The 22,565-nt window shown below is 48.4% G+C and overlaps 1 protein-coding gene across 11 annotated transcripts in view; it reads right to left on the bottom strand.

Annotated features, from left to right (window-relative positions):
• The window catches only part of Smug1 (single-strand-selective monofunctional uracil-DNA glycosylase 1), a 48,218-nt gene that overhangs the window by 22,149 nt on the left and 3,504 nt on the right, over nucleotides 1-22,565 (bottom strand). The window contains exons 1-5 of one of the 11 annotated variants that reach the window (XR_013422894.1): nucleotides 12,023-12,109; nucleotides 8,073-10,724; nucleotides 6,377-7,085; nucleotides 6,267-6,292; nucleotides 5,205-5,549 (exon numbers count right to left, since the gene is read on the bottom strand). Coding sequence is in view for 9 of the 11 variants with exons in the window: in XM_078014520.1 (XP_077870646.1) it covers nucleotides 6,558-7,085; nucleotides 8,073-8,402 (858 nt within the window). In the remaining 2 variants the exon portion in view is untranslated. The other 10 variants (XM_078014522.1, XM_040280528.2, XR_002483941.3 and 7 more) reach the window with 10 other exon arrangements.

Raw genomic sequence — 22,565 nt, 5'->3', positions numbered from 1 at the left:
CTCTGAGATTACAGGCGTGTGCCACCATGCCCGGCTCAGGCTTCAGTCATTTTTGATAGAGCACCTGAACAATCCTTGGCACAATTTGTTGCAGTTTCCCATCTCAGAAGTTTACAGAACAAGAGAGCTGTTCTGACAGGAGGCTCTACTTCCCATCTTCAACAGTGCCATGTCTAATCCTTGGCTCCTGGCTAATTCTGGGTCTTCGAGTCCCTCCCCTCATCCTGTTTCCTAAAACTTTGTAGTTGGAACTGAAAAATTCTTAGACAAATCTAACATAGTGGTTCCCATTTTCAAATATCCACTACATGGAGATGGTAAGATCTAGCAAGGAATAAGAAATTTCCAGTGGCAGCCCCTTCCTACAGGCACACACCCCTCTACCCACACCTCCTCTCTCATTGTGCCCAGAGTGCTGTGTTGACAACGTGTTCACAACATGCTTTTAGATTGATTTATACTAATATTATATGCTTGTATCTCCCAGGATTAGAGAGTGACCAGCATGAGGGCAAAAAATTATCTAATTCACCTCTGTCACTACCTACAGTGTCTAACACAGGAATGACTCACAGCACACATCAACAAGTGTTTGCTGAAATGAGAAAGGAAAATGAGAGATCACACAAGGCTCGAACTCAAGACCCAACTGTCCTTTAAGCCATCCTGTTGAAGTAAGTGGGAAACTTGGTGAGAGTCTCTCTTCCCCAGCACACTCTACCCCTCAGAGTCTCAGAAGCATCCCCAAACACAGCCTTGCCTCTACCAACTTGAGTTTGAGTATGAGGATGTGTGTATTTTGCTTTATTTTATTTTTAGAAACAGGGGATTGACCCCAGGAGTGCTTTATCACTGAGCCACATCCTCAGCCCTTTTTAATTTTGAGAAAGGTTCTCACTAAATTGCTGAGACTGGCTTCGAACTGGTGATCCCCCTGCCTCAGCCTCTTTAGTCACTGGGATTATAGGCATGTGCCACTGTGCCAGGTGTGTGTGTATTTTAAAAGGTGGGACTTTAAATTTCCAGCCTTCCTCTAAACCAGAACCTGAATCACCATCACAGGATGAAAGCAGCAAACTCTAGACAAATTCAAGTTTCTGGGTGGCCGTTCGGGGTAGTTCTCCCACGCTAGATTTATGCATTACTGGCCTAGTTGACCTGGACATCTACTTTGTGCCAGGTATAGGATTACACAGGAAAATAAGAGACCATCTCCTTACCTTCATGGCCTTCAGAGGACCTTGAAGAATAAACCTTGGTTGCATAACAGGAGCACAGAGATTCTGTTAAAGACATACCCAGATGCATGTCAGGTCTCCTGAATCAAAATTTCTAGAAGTGGAACTGAAACACTGAATTTTCTAAACTTCCACAGGTTAATTCTGATTCACAGGAAGGGTTGTTAGCCACTGATACTTAGATCAATGGTGTCCTAAAGAATTTTTGCAATAACAGAAATGTTACATAACTGTGTTATTCCATCAGTAGCCATTAGTCATGTGTGGCTACTGAACACTTGAAATAGGGCTAGTGAACTAAAAAATTGTATTTATTCTACTTAATTTTAGTTAGCCTGAGTTAAAATGGCCACACATGCTAGTGGCTACTGTATTGAACTACAAAATTCTAGATGACCCAAATTATTTCAATTTGATTTTGGACTTCTCAGAATACTGTCAAGTAGCTGCAGAAGCCTCTATTCCCTTTGGCTCAAGAAAAAACAGTGAGCTTCCTTCCCCTAGGAAATTCCCATTTGCACTAAAGAAACTACTCAAGAATAAACTGGGAGGTAAGAGAAAATCTGGTGACATTAAGTCTGGTAAACTAGCTAAGCTGCCAGACTATCTTCCAACCCTGCAGACTAGAAAAGCGGGGCATTCCCGAGTGTCCTATACTATTTGAGGTTAACATTGGTAAGAAACAACAACAAAAAAAGTGATATGACTTTGAGTGTCTGTTATAGACTAATTGTGTCCCACAAAAATTCAGATATTAAGCCCTAATGACTTTGTATTTGAAACTTTGTATTTGAGCCCCATAGAGATACTTAGGGTTAAATGAGACAATAGGCTGGGGCCCTTATCCAATACAACTAGTGTCCTTTTGAGAAGGGAGAGGGACACCAAGGAGATACACCTGAAGAAAAGTCATGTGAAGACTAGGTGAAGACAGCCTCCTCTGCAATCGAAGGAGAAAGGCCTCAGCAGGAGGATCGCAAGTTCAAGGCCAGCCTGGGCAACTTAGCAAGACCCTGCCTCAAAATAAAAAGAGCTAGGGATGTAGTTCAGTGGTTGAGCACCCCTGTTCAACCCCACCCCCAACCCCAGTACTAGAATAAAACAAAACATAAACATGAGAGGCCTCAGTAGAAATCCAACCTGCCAACACCTTGATTTGGGATCTCTGGTCTCCGTAATTGACAAGATAAGTCTGTTGTTTAAGCCATGCTGTATGCAGTATTCCTGTTATGGCAGCCCTAGTAGACTATTCTAATACAGTGCCCTTAGGAAATGGCAGACCCAGGACCCTAATCATCATCTCCCTGACAAGTTATTATACCCCAGGAATTGAGGGCACAGCCCCACTTGAAGCCAGATCAGGCAGTGACTGTTTCACACCCGACCTTCAAGACATCATCCTGGTATCTACCATCCAAGTACCTCTGCATACTACCCAGCTCTGCCTCCACCATCTCATGGTTCTACCCCGAGTCTGAGCTTTAACCCAGGATCTGCTGTGCCCCTAGGATGTCCTCCCTACACACTAATGCCCTCCCTCTCCATTTCTTGCCCCATTGCACCTACTGTGCCTCCTGCTTCTTTGCTATGGTTTGGATCTTGAGTGTCCCCAAAGACCCATCTATTGAAGACATGGTCACCAACCTATAGCATTACCAGGAGGTGGCAGAAACTTTAAAGAGGTGGAGCCTAGTGAGAGGAAGCTAGGTCGCTGGAAGTGTGTCCTTAAAGGAAATACTGCTGCCCTACACTCTCCTGGCTTCCCAGCTACCAGGAGGCTCCTCCGCCCCACACTCCTGCCACGATGTACCATTGCCATTATAGGTCCAAAGAACAGGGCCAAGTGACCACAGACTGAAATTGAGCCTTTTTTGTGCTGGGATGTAGGTAGTTTGCCTGGCATGTGTAAGGCCCTGGGTTCAATCCCCGGCATCACGAATAAACAAAAAGACCCCTTTCTTAAGGTGACTAACACATCCTTCATCTTCATCTGTGGGTTTTCACCTATAGCTGGATGTTTTCAGTGGGGGTGTTCTGTGCATCTGACTTCCCCCACTGGACTGCAAATTCTCAGATTATTCTAGCACTCAAAACCCTTCATAAACTGGCCCCAACTTACTTCTTCAGTTTTTTTCTCCCAACATGTCAAGCCAACACTAATCTACTTGCCACCCTTTGAACGTAATGCTGCTGTTAACTGAGCTCTCAAATTTCCCATCTCTAAGGTCACCTGAAATTCCACCTCCTCCAGAGAGCTTTCTCTGATTTTCTCAGCTAAATATATAATACAAAACAGCTTCTTTCTCTGCAATGATTGCACAATGCCTAATTCAGTGTCTCGAAACACAGAGCACCCACAACTTAGTATCATAGCACCAAGGCAGAAAGAGGGGGCTGGGGATGTGGCTCAAGCGGTAGCGCGCTCGCCTCCATGCGTGTGGCCCAGGTTCGATCCTCAGCACCACATACCAACAAAGATGTTGTGTCCGCCGAGAACTAAAAAATAAATATTAAAAATTCTCTCTCTCTCTCTCCCTCCTCTCTCATTCTCTCTTTAAAAAAAAAAAAACAAGCTATGAGAAAAAAAAAAGAAAGAGGAAGGGGGACTAAGGCATGTGACAGTGCAATGATGTAAGGCAATTATGATGCTATCTGGGGTCTACCATACTCTAAAGGTTTAAGGGCACAGTCCCCAACAAGACTATCTTCCCTTCAGATGCAATTCCAAGTTTGGGGGTCCCCAGGCCACCAACACTTCTAACCAACTGGTTAAAAATACAATGGTTCCCACAACCCTTCAGGTTCAATAATTGGCTAGACACACACAGAACTCAGGACAACACAGTGTAATTGTTTAAGTACATTCTTTATTATTTTAAAGAATACAAATCAGAGGCTGGGGGTACGGCTCAGTGGTAAAGCATGTGCTTTACCATGCATAAGGCCCTGGGTTCCCTCCCCAACACTGCAGAAAATAATGCAAATCAGGGCCATCCAAACACAAAGAAACATAAGCAAGATCTGGACGTATTCCAAACACACATCCATGGCCTTTGCCTATAGAACCAGGACATATCACCTTCCCAACACATCCATGTTTTTACCAACCAGGAAGATGACACAAACCTTGGTGCTCAACATTTTTACTAGGGTTTCTTTAAAAAGGCCTAATTGATTGAAATAAAGGGCCATGTGGTTGCACTCAGTCTGTGTTACCGTCTCCTCCCTAGAGATCAGGCTGATACTTCACCCAGAAGAAAGTCCCAATCCTCTAAGTGTTAATTGGTCTTTCTGGCATGGTCAGCCTACATCCTGAGTCAAATCTTAGCATAAAACTCAGCTGAGGTCCAAGATCAAATTTCAATACAAAGTGTGGTCTATGGTCAAATCTCAACATTGTTAATTTCAGGTGTGGTTTGGAGGACCCACCATAACAAAGATACACCTATCACTGGGGAAATTCCCAGGATTTAGAAATCTCCCTCTCAGGATCTGAAGACAGAGGCAGGTCAAATTCCTTTCTATGATATGAGGGGAGGAGAATTTATTCTAAAGATCTTAATTTTGAAATAACTGGAGATGAACTGTGTCCCAAGAAATCAAGAGTAAACCATGTGTTCCTCAATAAGATGATCTCAAGGCATGTTTTGCTTTCAACTTGGTTCATTTTCCTAGTTCTTAAAAAAGGGGCACCCAACCAGCCATTCAGCAGACAAAAAGAAATGAGTCAGAAGCCAGGCCACCCCATCCCTGTTCCCCATGTGCCCCAAGTATCAGAAAAACTACTAGAAAAGCCACTACCACCACTCTGCAGCTTTGCTGAAGCACTTAGAAATCTGTTACATCCCTCCCCCAGCTACCCAAGAAAACCTTTTGCAAACAGTGAAGAGGTATGTATAGAAAAAAAAATCTCAACAACAGATCTCCCACCCCTGACATGCAGAGGGGAAAAAAGTACCACCACAAAAGAGTTTAGGAACTTTTAATGCTTAAATTGAAGAATGACAGGTTGGGTTTTCATAAAGTCATGATCCATTTCTGGTAGGCAAGACTTCCCGACCCCAGCCAGGCTTTCAAAGTGGAAAGGGGTTTCCTCTGTAGTGCAATGACTGCCAACCCAGACAGAAAGCAAGAAAGCTATGTAGTGAGCACCCGAGTGCCAGGCCATCACAAGGCACTTTCAAGTGTTTTCTCAGTTAATCCTCAAACAACCCCGTGAGGGAGGTATCTCCATTTACAGATGAGGATCCTGAGACTTAGAGAGGATAATCCATTTTTCCATCAGAGTTCACAAGTCTCACAAAAAGAATGCTAGAAATATATAAATAACATAAAATGAATAAAGTTTATGAGTCTCAAAGCTGGGATAAAAATCCAGGTTTTCTGACTTTTCTACACTGCCACACTGAATTCTCCCTCTGATTTAGCCTCAGTCTCCCATAAAATGTTCATTTATGTGTTTGTGTGGGTGTAAGTGTGTGTGAGTATTACTAGGGACTGAACCCAGTGGCACTCTATTACTGAGCTGCATCCCTAACTCTTTCTATTTTTTGAGACAGAGTCTTGCTAAGTTGTCAAGGTTGGCCTTGAACTTCTGATCCTCCTGCCTTGACCTCCCAAGTTGCTGAGATTATAGGTGTATACCACTGGGCCCCGCCAGAATTCAGTCTGAATAAACATCATGTTCCATATTTTGTCCTGATCCCTGTGAGGAAAGGAATCAGCTGACAGAAGCTATTCTATGAGGATGGATAAGGATCCTGGCAAGATTTTTCCTCTAGCTGGGAAAGAGGTGGTGGAGGTAAAGGGATGTCAATTCATGCTGTATGCATGTATACATATCACACTGCATCCCATTAATTTGTTCAACTAATACATGTCAACAAAAAGTAAAAAAATTAAAGACTTTTTTAAAAGTCTTTTCTCTGAAATAGGAAATATGACCTTTTGAAGTTCCTGTCTAGGATACTCAGCTGCATAGGGACTCCCAAGGAAATAATGAGGTAGAGCAGTATGCAAGAAGCCCACCTTCTGCTGATTCTGTAGAGCCAACACTGTAAGACAAAAGGGGCAATGCTCAAAGGACAGTCAAGGACACAGGAAGCAAGAGGGTGTACAGGAGTTGAGTAACTACTCACCCTGGTAATTAGAGACTGCCTCTGCAGGCTGGGGGACAGTTCAACAGATCAAAGAACATGTTTCCTGGCAACAGAAAGCCCAGGAAGGCCCTGTTGCGCCAGTCCAGGCGGTGTGTAGTCATCCGCCAGTGCAAGAATGACTTGGGGGCCTTGACTGTCCTAGGCCAGGCCCTGGGGACACTCATTTTGTCAGCAGAGGCAGCAACCCCAACTCATTGAGCCTTTCCTTGGCTACCACCTCCCAGCCCTTGTTGGCCTGTGGGCTCCGGGGAGAAGGATGCAGGAGGCCCTCCACCTGGACCTCTGGCATCAGACCTGCCAGGGCCCGTCGTGCCCGCTGCTCTGCCAGTCGCCCCACTCCTACTACCAGCCGCACCCCCAATAGCTGCACCTGCCGGCAGAGGGCTGCGTCGCAAATCCCAAGAAGCTGTTCTCTCTGCTTTGCAGGCAGCTCGGCAGGGGTGAGGTTGCGCCCACTGGGAGCCAGGAAGAGCAGAGGACACAGATTGTGGACAAAGCAGTGACGGAAGAAGACTTCAGGCTGTCCACAGAGGTTCCGGAAAAAGCCCCAGAATCGGGCACCGCTCACCTCTGTCTGTGGGCACTCCAGTCCCAGCACTGGTCGCTTGGGATGCTCCTGGGGAGGAGGTGACACAGACCCCCCAATGCCCAACCAGTCTCGAACCATGCTCACTTCCCCAAAGGGCACCTGCAGGGAAGGAAAGAGACATGAGGGCTTCAACTAGAGATCTGATGCCTGGGCTCTGGACCAAACAAACCCGTTCCACCTTTCAGAAGGATTCAGTCTGGGTACTCCCCACACACAACTTAATCCAAAGGTCTGAGACAAGGACTCCTGGCTCTGCACTTTGATCCTATCCTTCTTTCTCCAGTTTTTTCATTGTGGACTGTGATCCAGAAAACCTATTTGTTTGCCTCTTCCCCAACAAGGGACATCTGAGCCTATTGAGGGATTGATGGTTACTACAGGGACAGACAGGTGACCTGAGAAAGAAAGGCCGCCAAGGTTAAAGGAGGCAAAGGACAGGGATGACCACTGCTCTCTGGGTGCTCTCTCCAGCCCCAAGCCTCGGGCTGTCATTTCCATCGATCATCATTGATCACCTTTCACCACCCAGTTGGGGTCAATAAAAGCGATTGAGCCTCCTGCCCTGAGGCCCCTTCCCCTCCCCCACCTGCCAAGCACCCCCTCTGAAGGGCAGTCACTCATCCTGAGCCCTGAAAGGAAAGCAGATGGGCCCTGGAGCCTAGCTATTCTGAATCTCTCCTCAGCTGAGAAACAGAACCAGGCTGCCCAAATGCCTGCTTTTCTTACATACCCACCCTGCCAATCAGTCCTCCCTGAGGACCCAGCAGTCCCCCTCCTGACCCCAACCACTCTCGGGACAGGGGAGATCCGGGAAGGGAAGGTAAAGATGGGGGATGGCGGAAGGAAGAGCTCTCAGATGCAATTAGTGGACAACTCACAGGGGAAACGGAACTACCATTAATGTGTTTGGTTAACTACAGGCAGAAAGGCCAAGAGAGTGTCTGAGACCACAGGAGCCAGTGTGTGTATGGGGAGGATCCAATCACATCCACAGCCCTGTACATGTTCCTCCTCCACAGCACACCCAGCCAAGCATCCACCTTGGAGCCTTCCACCCCACCCACCAGGGGAAACCATGCCCTTTACCCCAGTCTGAGCCATGCCAAAAGGTCCCGGGTTCATGCCGAGGAAGAGCACTTCCTTGGGGCCCTGGCAGTAACGAGTCACATAGGTGCGATGTGGCTCCCATGCGTAATCCACTGGATTGTAGATGATGCCCACAGGCTCTGAAAACTGCAGTTGCCTTAGCTCAGCATTAAGCCGAAGCTCCTCCTGCAGGAAGCCCTCAGCCAAGCTTTGAGGACATAGCTGGGGCTCCATCAGGGCACCTACAGGCTCGTGGAGGGGCCCCAGTGGGAAAGCCTGGGGTACAGCCATGCTGCTGTCACCTGGAATAGAGGAGGACAGAGGTCTCATCAGCCCTCAGCCCAGAGTGGAAGAAATCTATGCTGGGTAGGGACCCTACTACCATTTTCCTGGGCTCAGAAGAGACCTAGGAAATCGTGTTAGTAATCCATCAATTGTCCAGTAAGCCCAAGCTCACCTCAGTTCTTGATAATGAAAGATCTTCTCCTCCCCACTTTTAATTTCCTTCCTCTTTATTCACCCAGAGAAAATGAGCCAAAACCACCAACCATCCCCCACTCCAAACCTCCTTCCATTAGGCATGAGTCTGAGTCACTAGCTCCTAGGCCATGCTGAGCATACAGTAGGTTTCAATACACATTTACTGGTGGCATCCTCTCTGCACAATGTCATCCTTAAAACAAGTCCAGTCAGGATGGCTGTGTCCTGGAAACCACTGTGCTGATGAATGAGATGCAGGTGCACAGCCACAGCCCAGAGATCTGCGAAGGCTAATTACAATAGCTTCCAGGTGGTGAGCAATTGCTCTAAGCCAGGTACACTTCATTGATCTTCATAACAACCCCATGAGGTGGGTATTATTGCTCCCATGTTACAAGTGAGGAGACTGAGGCTTAGCAAGATCAAGCAATTGCCCAGGGTCACATAGTAAGAAAGTAATGAAGCTGGAATTTGAACCCACACTATGCTCTCAACCACCCACTCTCATCTTGCTTTAGATGGTTTTATCAACCACCCCCCTAATTCTACAAGCCCTTAGCCCAAGCCCAATTTCTTTCACACATTCAAGATTCCTCAGTGGTGAGTAGGATGATTACCAGACTCAGAACAGCCTTGCAAGCAATGCAACCGTGGACAGGGCCTCAAGTCTCTTCATCCAAATACTAAGAATAATAATACCCACTTCATAGTGCTGTTATAAGGATGAAATGAGATGTTATATATAGGTGAGCAGAGGAATGGGAGAAAGAGGGAAGAAAAGGGAGTTAATTGCAAAGCCATTCCTTCCCAGCATTCCTATCCAAACCCACTGTTCCAAACTGACCATTCCACTTACAATTACAAAATAGCTTCCATACCAAAACTACCAAAACCATGCACATGCCATTACTAAAATCCCAACCAAATAGATTCCTTGAGTTAACCAGACATCATTCCATAGCCATCCAGTCAACTTGGATTATGACTTTCCCACCCCTCCACATATCCAAATGATACCCAGCCTCCAAAATGAAGTTCAAACCACCCTTTGATAAAGTCTTATCTCATCAGAACACTGGGGAATTTGCCATAGATTCCCAACCCCACACACAAGAAGGGAGGCTGTGAGGCCTGAGTATCTGCATTTTAAACAAGGTGATTCTGATGGTTAGTGAAGGCATGTCACCATGCTTAGTGGAATCTTCACAAATTCACACCTTGCCTCCCCAATTAGGCTTTGGGAGGTAATAAGCCAGGCCCTGTTCAATTTCCCTCCATAATTCAAGGTCCTGGTCCTTATAAAGTACTCAACAAACACTTGTTCAGTGCTGGCCATCCTTACTTTACCAATCTTGTTTAAAAATACTTTCTATCATTTGTACTCCATGTATGTATAACATGTCAAAATACATTCTACTGTCATGTACACTAAAAAGAATAAAATACTTTCTACCAAAGAACCATTATTTTATGAGTGTATATACACATACACACACACACATGCTAGGGATCAAACCCAGGCCTTGAGCATGTTAGCAAGCACTCAAGTACTGAACGACATCTGTAGCCTTTTTTCAAAATGTATATGGTTGGGTGCAGTGACGCATGTCTGTAATCCCAGTGGCTCAGAAGGCTGAGGCAGGAGGATCATAAGCTCAAAGCCAGCCTCAGCAATGGCAAGGCACTAAGCAACTTAATGAGACCCTGTCTCTAAAAAAAATACAAAATAGGGCTGGGGATGTGGCTCAGTGATCAAGTGCCCCTGAGATCAATCCCCAGTACAAAAAAAAAAAAAAAAAAAAAGGTATATGTATATGTATGTGTGTGTGTGTGTGTGTTTTACTTTAGTTTTTGTGGTGTTTAGGAACTGAACCCAGGGCCTTGCACATGCTAGGCAAGCCCATCGCCGGGAAACCAGTGCTAACCAACACTTCTCTGCTTCTTTATCATCAGTTCATTCAAAGCTCAGTTGCTTACTTGGCACTCTGCTTGCTTCTCACAGTTTTCCAGGCTCTGAGTGTGTTTCCATCACATGTGGGCCTCCCACAGGGCAGGGACTACTCCTTTTCAATCTCCAGACAAGTCAAGTACAACCTCTTCCCCAGATGAGGTTGTTGTTTCAAGATTGACACAATAGGTTGACAGATCAGGTTGTTGTGTTTTGATCCTAGCCTAGGAAAAGTGGAAAAAGAAGAAAAAAATTCAGAAGCCCAACTTAAGAAGTTTTCAAGTCTGATCACAGAAGTCTTTAACTGATCAGTCCATGTGGCTCATATGGAAGGTGAAAAGGTGTGATAGGTGCAAATGATTCAGGTTACCATGCTTTGCAACATTAAAGGATAACTGCTCTAACTCTAGGATGTCTCTGAAGTCTAAGCTGGATCTAGAGACCTTTGCATTTAGAGATCTGAGCTGAAGACAGCAAGAATGGGGTATGCAAAAGTGACAAGCCCTTATTTTCAATGTTCCAGAGTTTCAATGCCTGATCTGATAGGAAGACAGGGTAGAAGTCAACTGTCTATCATCAGTTCATTCATTTTTAAGAAAGTGCTCTTGAGCAAGGCATTTAACTCTCCTCTATGAAAATCACATATGCCATCAATCTATTACCAGCTGTTAATTTTTTCCCTATATTTGAATCTTTTATTTGACAGGCACTATGGCTCTCTTGGTGGGGAAGAAATTCAAATGAAATTCAGGCTTTCAGTAAGATACAAACTACTGTAAGAGGACAGAGAAACAACTAACAGTAAACCAGTATAACTTGAGCTTTAACATCCTGTATAGAACATTACAGGAGCCCAAAGGAAGGATTTGATAATTCTACCTAAATTCTCCAAGAATCAAAGGCGTAAGAAATGTCGATGCTTTATAAAATAGGCCTGCAGGATCAAGGCTTTCTCATGGGCGCAGGCGGAGGTTTTACCTGGTGCTGTTGTTGGCCTCCTCAGAACCAGAAAGAGAGGTGAAATAGCCTTTTTTTTAGTCCATGTCAAATTATATTAAGTGCAAAGGCAGCGGAGATGAGTGTGGCCACCAACGCTAGACTTCAGATTGGAATCAAGTCGAGGAAGTTTATTAGAAGTCCAAGACACTAGCCACCACCCTGCCCCTTGCAGGCACTCCAGGAATCCATAGGGAAAATAAGCAAACCCTTAAGCCAAAAAATTAGAGCATGGACTCAAAAAGGCTATTTCACCTCTCTTTCTGGTTCCGAAGAGGCAGACGACAGCAGCACCAGACAAAACCTCTGCCTGCGCCCGCGGGCTCCGCCCGACGGGAAAGCCTTGATCCCGCAGGCCTCCCAGGCGGTTCCCCAGGCTCTGCTGCCCCTGCGCCGGAGCAGGCTTCAGACGGAGCCAAGGCCCCAAAGAACAGACACTCGGAACAACCGGTCGGCTCCGCCCGAGGACCCTGAGAGCCCCCAGCCTGCCCCTGCGCCCCAGATTCCCGGCCTCCCGCTCCCTCACCTGGACCAGCTCCCCATCTGTTTCCGGTTCCTGTCCCCCCACGCCCGGCGAAAAGGACAGTGGGAGTCGTAGTCTAAACTATATAGGGGAGGCGATTGGCGTAGCCTGAGCCACTTCCGCCGGAAATACACAAATCCCCGGAAGGCGCGCTAAAATAATTCTAAGCGCCGCTGGGAATTGTAGTTTATTCCTATCATCAGGGCTGAATCAAGACGTCTTGAAAAGTGAGGGGCCGGGCTCTGTAAGGTCCTAACTCTAAAATTCACTCACAACTATCAGGAAGCTCCAACTATTCCCAGTCCTTCACCCATCTGAGGGTATTGACAGTGGCTAAAGACCATTTCCAGTCCCCCTGCTGCTCCAGGTATGAGCTCTCCTTTTCAGTCCTCCAGGAGCCGTTACTATATATAGAATACGTACCAAGACATTTCTGGCATCTCCTCACAACTCTTTGGCAATAAGCGTCCCCCATTACTGTACAAACCCTTCTTATAGATTTACCATTTTGACTTTTCTCCTTCTTCTGCTATGCTATCTGCCTAGCCCTATAATCTTCTATGTTAGTCAGGGTTCCCCCAGAAAAACAGAACCAATAGGCTATCTATCTTTTTATCTATATGAGTAGATTTGCTATTGGAATTGGGTACCAGGACTGCAGAGGCCAAGAATTTCCACCATCTGCTGATGAACTTTCTGTAAGCTGGAGAATCAGGAAAGCTGGTGATGTCATTCTGTCCAAGTCTGAATGGGGGAGTTGCAGGGAAGCTTGCTGATGTAAGTCCAGAACCTGAAGGCCTGAGAGCCAAGGCCTTCAGAAAGGTCTCCAATGACAAGAGAAGATGGAGATTCCATCTCATAAAGAGAGAAAATTTGCCCTTCCTCCACCTTTGTTCTATTGGACTCTCAAGAGATTGGATGATGCCCAGCTACATTGATGAAGATGATCTTTTGATAGTCTACCAATTCAAAATCAGACCTCTTTCAGAAATACCCTCACAGACATACACAGAAATAATGTTTTATAAACTGTCTGTGTATCCCTGTCCATGCAAGTGGACATACAAGTTTAACCATCAAATCTCCCTTTTCCAAATCTTCCCTCTTGAATACTCTGCCCAGAAGCCTTCCCTGATCAATCCTAATCCCATAGCTGCACCTAATAATCCATTCCCCCACCTCCTCATCCAGTTGTACCAATGTACAGTGTACCAATGTCCAAATCTGTTCAATTCATAGTTTTGTTCTTGTCCTCTATCCCGATTTGTTTCTGTGTCCTGATTATAAGACTTTCATTAATCTAGAAACCCCCTAAGGCTAATTATCGTCTGAATTCCTCCCACCCCCACCCCTGCACACATGTCTGAGCATAACCAGGACTCTGAACACCAAAGAAATGTCTCCCTGTGGGCAGAGGGCAGGAGACCAGTGAACCCAAGAACAGGAAGAAATGAGTGAACAAGGATGCTACCCCTTTTTCAAGCCCATCAACAGACGAAAACTTAATGGGTACAGCAGGAGCTTCAGGGAGCTATAAGCAGTGACCCTCTGACATTGAGGTGAGAAACCATCCCTACCCCTGCAAGACTTTGGAAACTGAATTAATCATCCACCTCATGAAATCTATTATTTCCTGAGCCTTAATGTGTACCAGATTCTCCCCGACTCTGGGTCTTTGCGTCTCTCTGCCTACGTAAATTTATCACTATCTCTAGTTTCTTATTCAACTTCCTCTCTGTATCTGTGTGACTCTGTCACCTTCTGTGTATATCTCCCTATCTTTGCTTTTTTCTTTGGAATGACTGAAGTAAGAGGAAGCTTCTAGAACGGGCTCTGCTGTCTCCTCATATCTATGCATTTGTGTGTTTCGGAACAAAAATAAGGGGAGGAGGGACTTCATTGTGGTGTCATCTCACTGTTTAAGAATTCTAGGATCAGCCTGGGGTTGTGGCTCAGTGTTAAGGCACTTGCCCAGCATGTGTGAGGCACTGGGTTCGATTCTCAGCACCACATAAAATAAATGAATAAAATAAGCCCATCAACATCTAAAAATATATATTTAAAAAGTATTCTAGGATCTCCACTATCCCTTAGACACCCTCCTTCCCACCTTACCCTCTGCCACTCGCTTGTCTCACACTTCACACTCCACACTTTATCATCCTGGCATCCCCTCGCCACTCCAAATCTGCCTCTGGCAGGACAATAATGGGTAAAATGAGTAACAAGCAAGGAGATAACTCCCAAGAGCCCCTTCCCCTGATTTCAACTTCCTAGAAGAATTAGATAACTCTTTCTGTCCCTAAAGCCTATCCACCCCAGGAAACTCAGAGATAGGGAGTCCAGATATAAAGAGAGGCTGAGGTGCTGGGCGCGGTGGCACATGCCTATAATCCCAGTGGCTCAGGAGGCTGAGACAGGAGACTTGAGAGTTCAAAGCCAGCCTCAGCAACAGTGATGCACTAAGCAACTCAGTGAGACCCTGTCTCTAAATACTCTACTTAATGTCCACCCTGGACCCTCTCTCAGCCTGACAAACCTTAAAAAATAAATAAAATACAAAATAGGGCTGGAAATTTGGCTCATTGGTTGAGTGCCCCTGAGTTCAATCCCCAGGACCTCCCCCCCAAAAAGACAAGGCTTGGGCAGTCCACAGGGAGTTACCACAGTTGACCCCAAAGGGATCTGGGGGCCCTTTCTATCTCTAACCCCTGCTGCTTCTCACCACCTGGTAGGTCTCTCAGGGAAGGTCGGGGTGAGGAAGTCTCCTAAAGTGAAGATGCTTAGAAGCAGAGACCCAGAAACTTTCAACAGAGAGAGCCCAAAAGATGAAACATGGGCTTAGGCGGGCCCTCCACTCACCCTTATCCATTTCTTAATCTCCTGGCCCTCTGGAAAGGATAGGACCTTCAAGGCAGAAGCAGAAACAGGCTTAGGCTGTGACCTGGGAAAGAAGCTGCAGAGTTGGATCACCTGGGCTGGGAGGGGCCCCGGCGGCTCCCTAGTCTGCTTTTCAGCCCTGAGCCCGGTGGGGAAGGGGTTAACACGCTCATGGTTTCCCTTCAGTTTCTCGGGCTACTGGGGCTGTGTTGGGCCACGAGCGCCATCTATCGGCCTCTGGAGGTCCTAGCTCTGACTGCCAGCTCCAGCTTCTAGACAGGTTGTTCAGCTCTTCTCCTGCCTCCATGCTTCTCCAGTGGAGAAGGCTTAGCTGCAGGACCTCTGCTTGCAGAAAACAGAAATTGGATATTGGAGAAAGTGAAGCCATGTTTTCCCCTCCCTGGACGACCAGGTGTCGTCCTGGTCAGCTCCCTGGGGAACCCTGAAGGGCGTTCTGATATTTAATTTCCAGGGTAGCTACCTTCCCAACTCCACTACCCTGGACCCTCTCTCAGCCCGACAAACCTTAAAAGAGCATCGAAGAGGAAAAAGAACGGGCTGTGACATCAGGCCGCCTGTATCTGTATCCCAGCCCTGCCACTTCCTAGGGGTGACCTTGGGCAAGTTACTTAATTCCTCTGGGCCTCAGTTATTTCAGCTATGTAATGGGATAATTTTTGTAAAAGTGTATCTTCTGTAATGATGATGAAATGACTCAATTACGTAAGGTACTTAACGCTTTGCCTAGCACAGCCAGGCATGGTGGCATGGTGGCACACAACTGTGATCCCAGCTACTCAGAAGGCTGAGGCAAGAGGATTGCAAGTTTCAGATCAGCTGCAACAACTTAGCAAGACCATTTCAAAATAAAAAAATAAAAAAGGACTGGGGATATAACTCAGTGGTAGAGCACCCCTGGGCTCAATTCCCAGAACCAGGGGGAAAACCAACAATGCCTAGCACAGAATCTGTGCTCCCTGAAGCAGAATTTGGCACAGGCTCAGAAGTCTCAAAGCTTGATCAAGGTTAATTGCTGTTATTACCGCATCCAGGGTCTCAGGCAGATACTGAACTAAGTACCCAAGATCTGGGCCATAATGCCATACCAGATACCAAAGCACATAGGACAAGATGGGGCTACTCATCCCTGAGGAGTTCAACAAAGACAGTGACCTGCGTGAGTGAAGTTTGGGGGTGGAAGTTCAGGATTGCAAGGAAAGTATTTTTCAGTTCTCCAAGGTCAGCAAGAGATGGGTTGAAGGGGCCAGAGAAGGGAAGAGCTTGAGGTAAAGACGTCAAAAGGAGGACTGGGGTGTAGCTCGGTGGCAGAGTGTGTGTTTAGCATGCACAAAGCTCTCGTCCAATCCCCAGTACCAAAACCAAAAAAAAGAAAGAAAGATATACAGTAAGAAAGGTATTGGCTGGGGTTGTGGCTCCGTGGTAAAGCTCTGGCCTAGCATGTGTGAGGCACTGGGTTCGATTCTCAGCACCACATAAAATAAAATAAACATCCATCAACAACTGGAAAAAATATATATTTTTTAAAAAAAGAAAGGGCTATATTAAGAGGTCCTTAAAAAGTACCGTGCCTTAGGGAAGCGGAGAGGGGTTCCTGATGTTGAAGTGAGCAAGGGCCACTGCATCCCAAGGACACATCCTTGGCACAGGCTCAGAAGTCTCAAAGCTTGATCAAGCCTCCAGACACCTCGTCTCACAGCTCGGCTCCACTTCTGTCAGGACTTAACCCTCCATGTCCTTCTCCAGCCTGGGGGTGGGGGACTTACAGATGGAGGAGGCTGTCTGCTTCCCCACCCCAGGTCCCATTCCCACCTCTCTTCCAAAACTGAAGAACCAGGAGGGCTAGGCCATTGGTTCATTTATTTGTTTCGTAACGGCTCTTTGCTTCGGATGTTGCTGGTCTGCGTCTTCCACACGTCTTCCTTCTACCTACAGGGAAACTGGTACATAGGTCTCTTCTCCAAGGACTGAGAGGACAGAAATGCAAAGCCAGTGGGATCCCTGGCTCAGCCTCTCCTCCCCTTACCCCTACCTCAGCCCCAAGGCAGCAGAGCCCAGCTTCACCAATTAATGCCCACCTAACGGGGGACACGTGACAGCTTCAAGTCTCCCAAACTCAGGCATCCTCCACCTCCTGGGGCTGGATGCCTGGGTCCCCGCAGAGGAGCAGAGCCGGGTGGGTGGGTGGATTTGCATCGCTTACTTGGGAAGCAATTATCGGAGGAGCTGTCAGCTCAGCACAGCTCTCTCCTCACTAATCGGATTTCACCAGAGCCCCAGGCTGGGGGGGGGGGGCTGGGTAATTTGGCTTGATTCAGTGGTGGGAGATGTCGGGGCCAGGAGGTAGGACAATCTGTCTGAGTGGTGTTACACTTGTCCAGAGCAATTATCCTGAGGAGACCACACAGACATCAGACCGACAGACAGCCAAGGGAACGGAATTGATCCCCAAGTCCTGCAGCAGAAAGGATGGAAGTTAGATTTTGGCAGAGTGAGAAGAGGATCTCCCACAGGTGGAGCCAAATCAAGCAGCTGAGAAGAGGCGGCAAGCTGGGTCTGGGACAGCAGCCAAGTAGCCAAATGGGAAGAGAACCCCAGAACCCCAGCGACCAGCCTGCCCGCCACCTGGGCCCTGCTCCCACACTCCTGGGACCCAGGAACACAGCAGAGACTTGAACCGAAGGATGGCTGTTGTCCCCACGTGTGGTACTCCCAGGCCACCCTTTCCTAGTGTCTGACTCTGTCACTTGCCTTCTCTTTCCCCTTACCCTTTTCAGAGCTTTCTTGAAACTTTCTTCTTCCTACCTACACTGGACCACTCCACCTCCCCACCCCAAGTTTTGCCACAGATGCTGATCCCTCTCCCTGCCTCCACCCTTCCATCCACACCTTTAAGAATGGTGATAAGAGCCAGGCATGGTGGAGCACGCGTGTAGGCCCAGTAACTTGGAGGCTGAGACAAGAGGATTTCAAGTTCGAGGCCAGCCTCAGCAACTTAGCAAAACCCTGTCTCAAAATAAAAAGGGCTGGGGATAGCTGGGTGCCATGGTCCACACCATAATCCCAATGGCTTGGGAGGCTGAGGCAGGAGGATCACAAGTTCAAAGTCAGCTGCAGCAAAAACAAGGTGCTAAGCAACTCAGTGAGACCCTGTCTCTAAATACAAAATAGGGCTGGGGATGGGGCTCAGTGGTCAAGTGCCCCTGAGTTCTATCCCCAATACCCCCCAAAAAGGGGGGAGCTGGAGATGTGGCTTAGTGGTAAAATACCCCTGGGTTCAATCCCTAGTACCAAAATTTTTTTTTTAAATGGTGAAAATAAGGATGATAACAAAGCTGACATTTACTGAGTGCTCCTTCTACACCACATGCCACTAAGTACTTCATGTGGATTCTCACATTTAGCCCTCACAGTCACACTTTGAGGGACCTACTCCTTCATCCCCATTTTAAGGACATTGCTGCTGAATGAACCTTTTTTTTTTTCTTTTTTAGTTGTCAATGGACCTTTATTTTACTAATTTATATGCAGTGCTGTGAATCGAACCCAGTGCCTCACACATGCTAAGCAAGTGCTTAGCCACTGAGCCACAACCCTAGTCCTGGACCTATTATTTTTATGCTGGGGATTGAACCCAGGGGCACTTTACCGCTGAGACACATCCCCAGCCCTTTTTATTTTTTGCTTTGAGGCAGGGTCACACTTAGTTGCTGAGGCTGGCCTCAAACTTGCAATCCTCCTGCTCAGCCTCCTGAGTAGCTGGGATCACAGCCATGTGCCACATGCCTGGCCTGACTGAACTTCCTGAAGAGAGGGACCACATCCTTCCCATCTCTGCCTGCTGAGCTACCAGGATAGTCCTGGCACTGGTTGGTGTCTGATAAACGGTTGTTGAATGAGCCAGTGACTGACTGAATGACCTACCCAATTGCCTACTCCCAGCTGGCCTCCAGGTGACTTCCATGTCCCAGACCTGGCCTTCCAGCCCCCTGGTGTCCTGACCCACCCCTCACCCTCTCAACTTGACCCCCTCACAGCCCTCCACACACCCTAAGTTCCAGCACTTGAGGAAGAGTGACTGATTCATCCTCTCCTGCCTTTGCATAACAGCGCCTGTTATACCTGGCCTGGAACACTGTTTGCACTCTGCCATTGAATACATTCTACCCATTCTCCATGGCCCAAGTCAAATGCCACCTCCCTTGGAAGCATTCCCTGGTTTCCCCTTTGCCTGTACCTCCCTGCTGACCACTGTCACCAGCTGTTGCTGAAATTCCTCATGATTCTAAGCTGGATTGTGTGTTCTGGGGGATTAACACTCAAACTTCCTCCGGAGCAAAGGCCCTTATCTTGTACCTAATAAGTGCTCAATAAATACCAGTGGAGGGCTGGGGGTGTAGCTCAGTGGTAGAACACTTGCTTAGCATATCTAAGGTCCTGGGTTTGATCTCTAGCACAGAAAAATAAAAAGAAAAGAAAAAAAACTGGAAAACATGAATGCCTGCTCGGTTTTGTTTTTATCTCATTCATGGAAGATCTTATAGTAGATTGACTTCTTTTCAAAAAATATTTATTTTTAGTTATAACAATATCTTTATTTTTCTGTGGTGCTGAGGATCAAACCTCATGCATGTTAGGCGAGCGCTCTACCTCTGAGCCACAACCCTAGCCCAGGGCGACTTTTTTTTAAGGGGAAGTACAAACATAGTACCCCATTACCACAAATTACTACTGGGGACATCACAGTGGCCGGCATATCTGGAGTGCAATGGACAGATCTCTCCCTGGGAAAACCATCTGGGTGATCTTGGTCTCCTCTCTGCCAGTGGTGTCTTAGGGCAGGTTGACGGGAGCACTGAACTTCCAAGGAAACTTGAATTTGGGGGTCTGGCACTCACCAGCAGTGTGACCTTAGGAAGATCATTGCCTCTCTGAATCTCAGGGTGACCATTTTGCTCTCCACCTGAAAGAGAGGATGACAGTGCCCACCACAGGGGACTCAGAAGGCATTGTCACATCCTCCATGTATCTGCTCAGGCCTGTCAAGTGCACTGTGGGGATCTGCTCTCTCCATCTTCCTGCCTCCCTGCAGAGTCTCCGCCTCTCCTGCCCGCACCAGTTCAAGTCAGTCCGGAGTCAGACCACTGGGCTCCCTCCCTGTGGCTCTGAAGTGTCAGTTTTCCTGATGTCACTACTCCTGGGCGTGGCCTCACCCTCTCCCAAGGAGCCTGGAGAGGCAGCCTCACGGTGGCTCCCCAACAACCCCCTTCACAAGTGAGACCTTGAGTTCTCCCTCTGCAAATATTAATAACGAAGACACGAGGCCCTGGGCACAGAACTGGATGCAAATTGGCCCCGATTCTCAGTCCAAGAAAGAGAACGCCTGAGCTGTGGACCCAGAGAAATCCCAAGCTCGTTTGCATGTCATTTGCATTATATTTACATGTGATCAATTTCATGTTCAAATGCAAAATCGTCCCTCCCCACTTTTTCTCCCCCAGGGTTCCCTCAGCCTTTGCCCACATCATCCCCCCCCAGCCCCTGCCTCCCCCTTCCTGGATCCAGCCCCTGCCCCAACCCTCCTCATCCTGCTCCTCCCTGGCAGGGTCCCCCGTCCCCGCCCTCCCCTACCTCCCAGGACCCTCTTGCCCAACACCCAGAGCAGCGTCCCGGGGTCTCGCCCCCCGGTTCAGGGGTTCAGGAGGGGCATCCCTGCCTGCCCCCTCCCGCCCTGAGCCGGGCAGGCGCAGCAGACAGCAAGCGCGCCTCTCAGCAAATCCCAGCCCCATTCAGCCTGGTGATTAATGGCGCTGCCCTCCCCATGAACCTGCCTTTAATACTGAGGAAGTTATGAAACCGCTATACATCAGCAGCTCGCCCGCGCCCCCGCCTCGCCCCGCCCCCGCCCTCCAGCTCCCTCTTCAAAATCTCATTTGGGCTCCCGCCTCCCGGGCCGCCCCCCCCCACCGGCCCCGCTGGGGGAGGGGGCTCTGCCCCGCGCCCTCCCCCGCGAGGACCCGCGGCTCATTTTCCTCCCTCTCCCCCTGCTCCGCCCGCGCCCCACCCCCCCACGGCTGCAGCTCCGGACCCATTTAGAATTGCTGACATTTTATCTGCATTACATACATCACTCCGTCCCCAGCAGCCATCTCTCATGCATGGGCGGGGGCGGGGGCGAGTGGTCCTGAGCTTGGGAAGATGGTGGGGAAACGGGGTGGAGGTGGGGACAGGGCACTTCCTCCGCACCCCTTCCCCTCCCAGGGCCTCTCCCCAGACACAGGAGAGGCTGTGCAGGTGGGAGCCTAGGAGAGGGGATGGCCACGGTGGAACCTTAGCCTCCTGCCCATCTCTGCTACCTCACATCAAAAGACCTTTTCTTGGGCTGGGGTTGTGGCTCAGTGGCATTCTGTCCATCTACAACTAATATTAAAAAAAAAAAAAAAAGACCTTTTCTTAGCGCAGACTCGGGAAGGTCATGTTGCCCATCCTCCTGCCATGGAGACCGAGAAGGTGGTTGTTTAGCCTCCTCCAGTTGACCTGCTGTAATATATCCTATACCTCCCTTTGGGGAAGTTCTTCTGAATGTCTAACTACTGCGCCTCATGCTGTAGTCATCATTTTCATCTCACTTTGTCCTCAGAAGATTGACGAGCAGCATGGCCCCTCACATGTATTAAACCCTTTGTTACAATGCCTAAGCAATCACAAATGTAGTCACCTGTTCACATTCCCGGAATTTTACAAACATGCCTGATAGGAGGCAAAGGGTGGAGAGAGGAGGAAATGGAGACCCAAACTCAGGAGGAGGAAGGGCAAGGACTAGAAGGAAGTTTTCTCTCCTTGGAGTGATAAGCAGAGGGCGGTGACCGAGAGCAAGGTCTGGAGCAACAGAAAGACAGCCAAAGAGAAAGAAAGGAGAACTGGGAGGGAAATGGGCAAACAAAGAGCTAGACAGACAAAGGGACCGTCAGCCTGGGACAGGCAGACAGGCAGGCAGGGGAGAGGAAGTGGCAGAGGCGATGGTCCCAGGCTGCACACTGAGAGGCCGCTCTCCGCCTGCCTCTGTCACTCAAGGTCTCTGCTGGAATGTGTCTGGGGTCTCGGGGCTCATTCCTTGCTGAGCCTGACTCTCCGCACTATCCCCTAAAGCTGTGTCCCTGGCCCTCCCTGCTCACGGCCCCTCGCCCTCCAGTCCCCCCACTGCGACCTTCCTCACCACTCCGCCTCAGGTGGCCTTTCTGCCCTGCCCTGCAGTACTCTCTCCCTCGGGGACATTCAGACACTTGGAGCTTTGGGAGTTCCTACAGCAAGGGCTGTCCTCCAGGACAGGAGAGGCCAAGGCCCAGCCTGGGGACAGCTCCCAGGCCTGGAGAAGGCAAAAGTAGTGTAGGACTGTGTCCTCTCTCTGGACAGGCTTGGCCATTGGCAGGAGGAGCCCTGGCTAGGCGGGGAAGGGCACAGGAACCGTGGCCCCCAGCCTGCAGCTCAAACCCAAAAAAACTGCCCCCCAGGCCTGGGTGCCTGGTGCGGTCGATTTGCATGTCATTTGCATGTCATTTGCATGTTCCTGATTTCCAGCCTTCCCCGAAGACCCATTGGGGCCTGGATTTGGGGCTTTCTCTAACAGTCTGGCCCCCAAGACCTTGGG

The sequence above is a fragment of the Ictidomys tridecemlineatus genome, chromosome 6 (assembly GCF_052094955.1).
Source record: "Ictidomys tridecemlineatus isolate mIctTri1 chromosome 6, mIctTri1.hap1, whole genome shotgun sequence".
In the NCBI taxonomy this organism is placed as follows: Eukaryota; Metazoa; Chordata; class Mammalia; order Rodentia; family Sciuridae; genus Ictidomys; species Ictidomys tridecemlineatus.
Note: the sequence above shows the minus strand (reverse complement) of the source record. Positions and strands in the feature narration are given on the sequence as shown.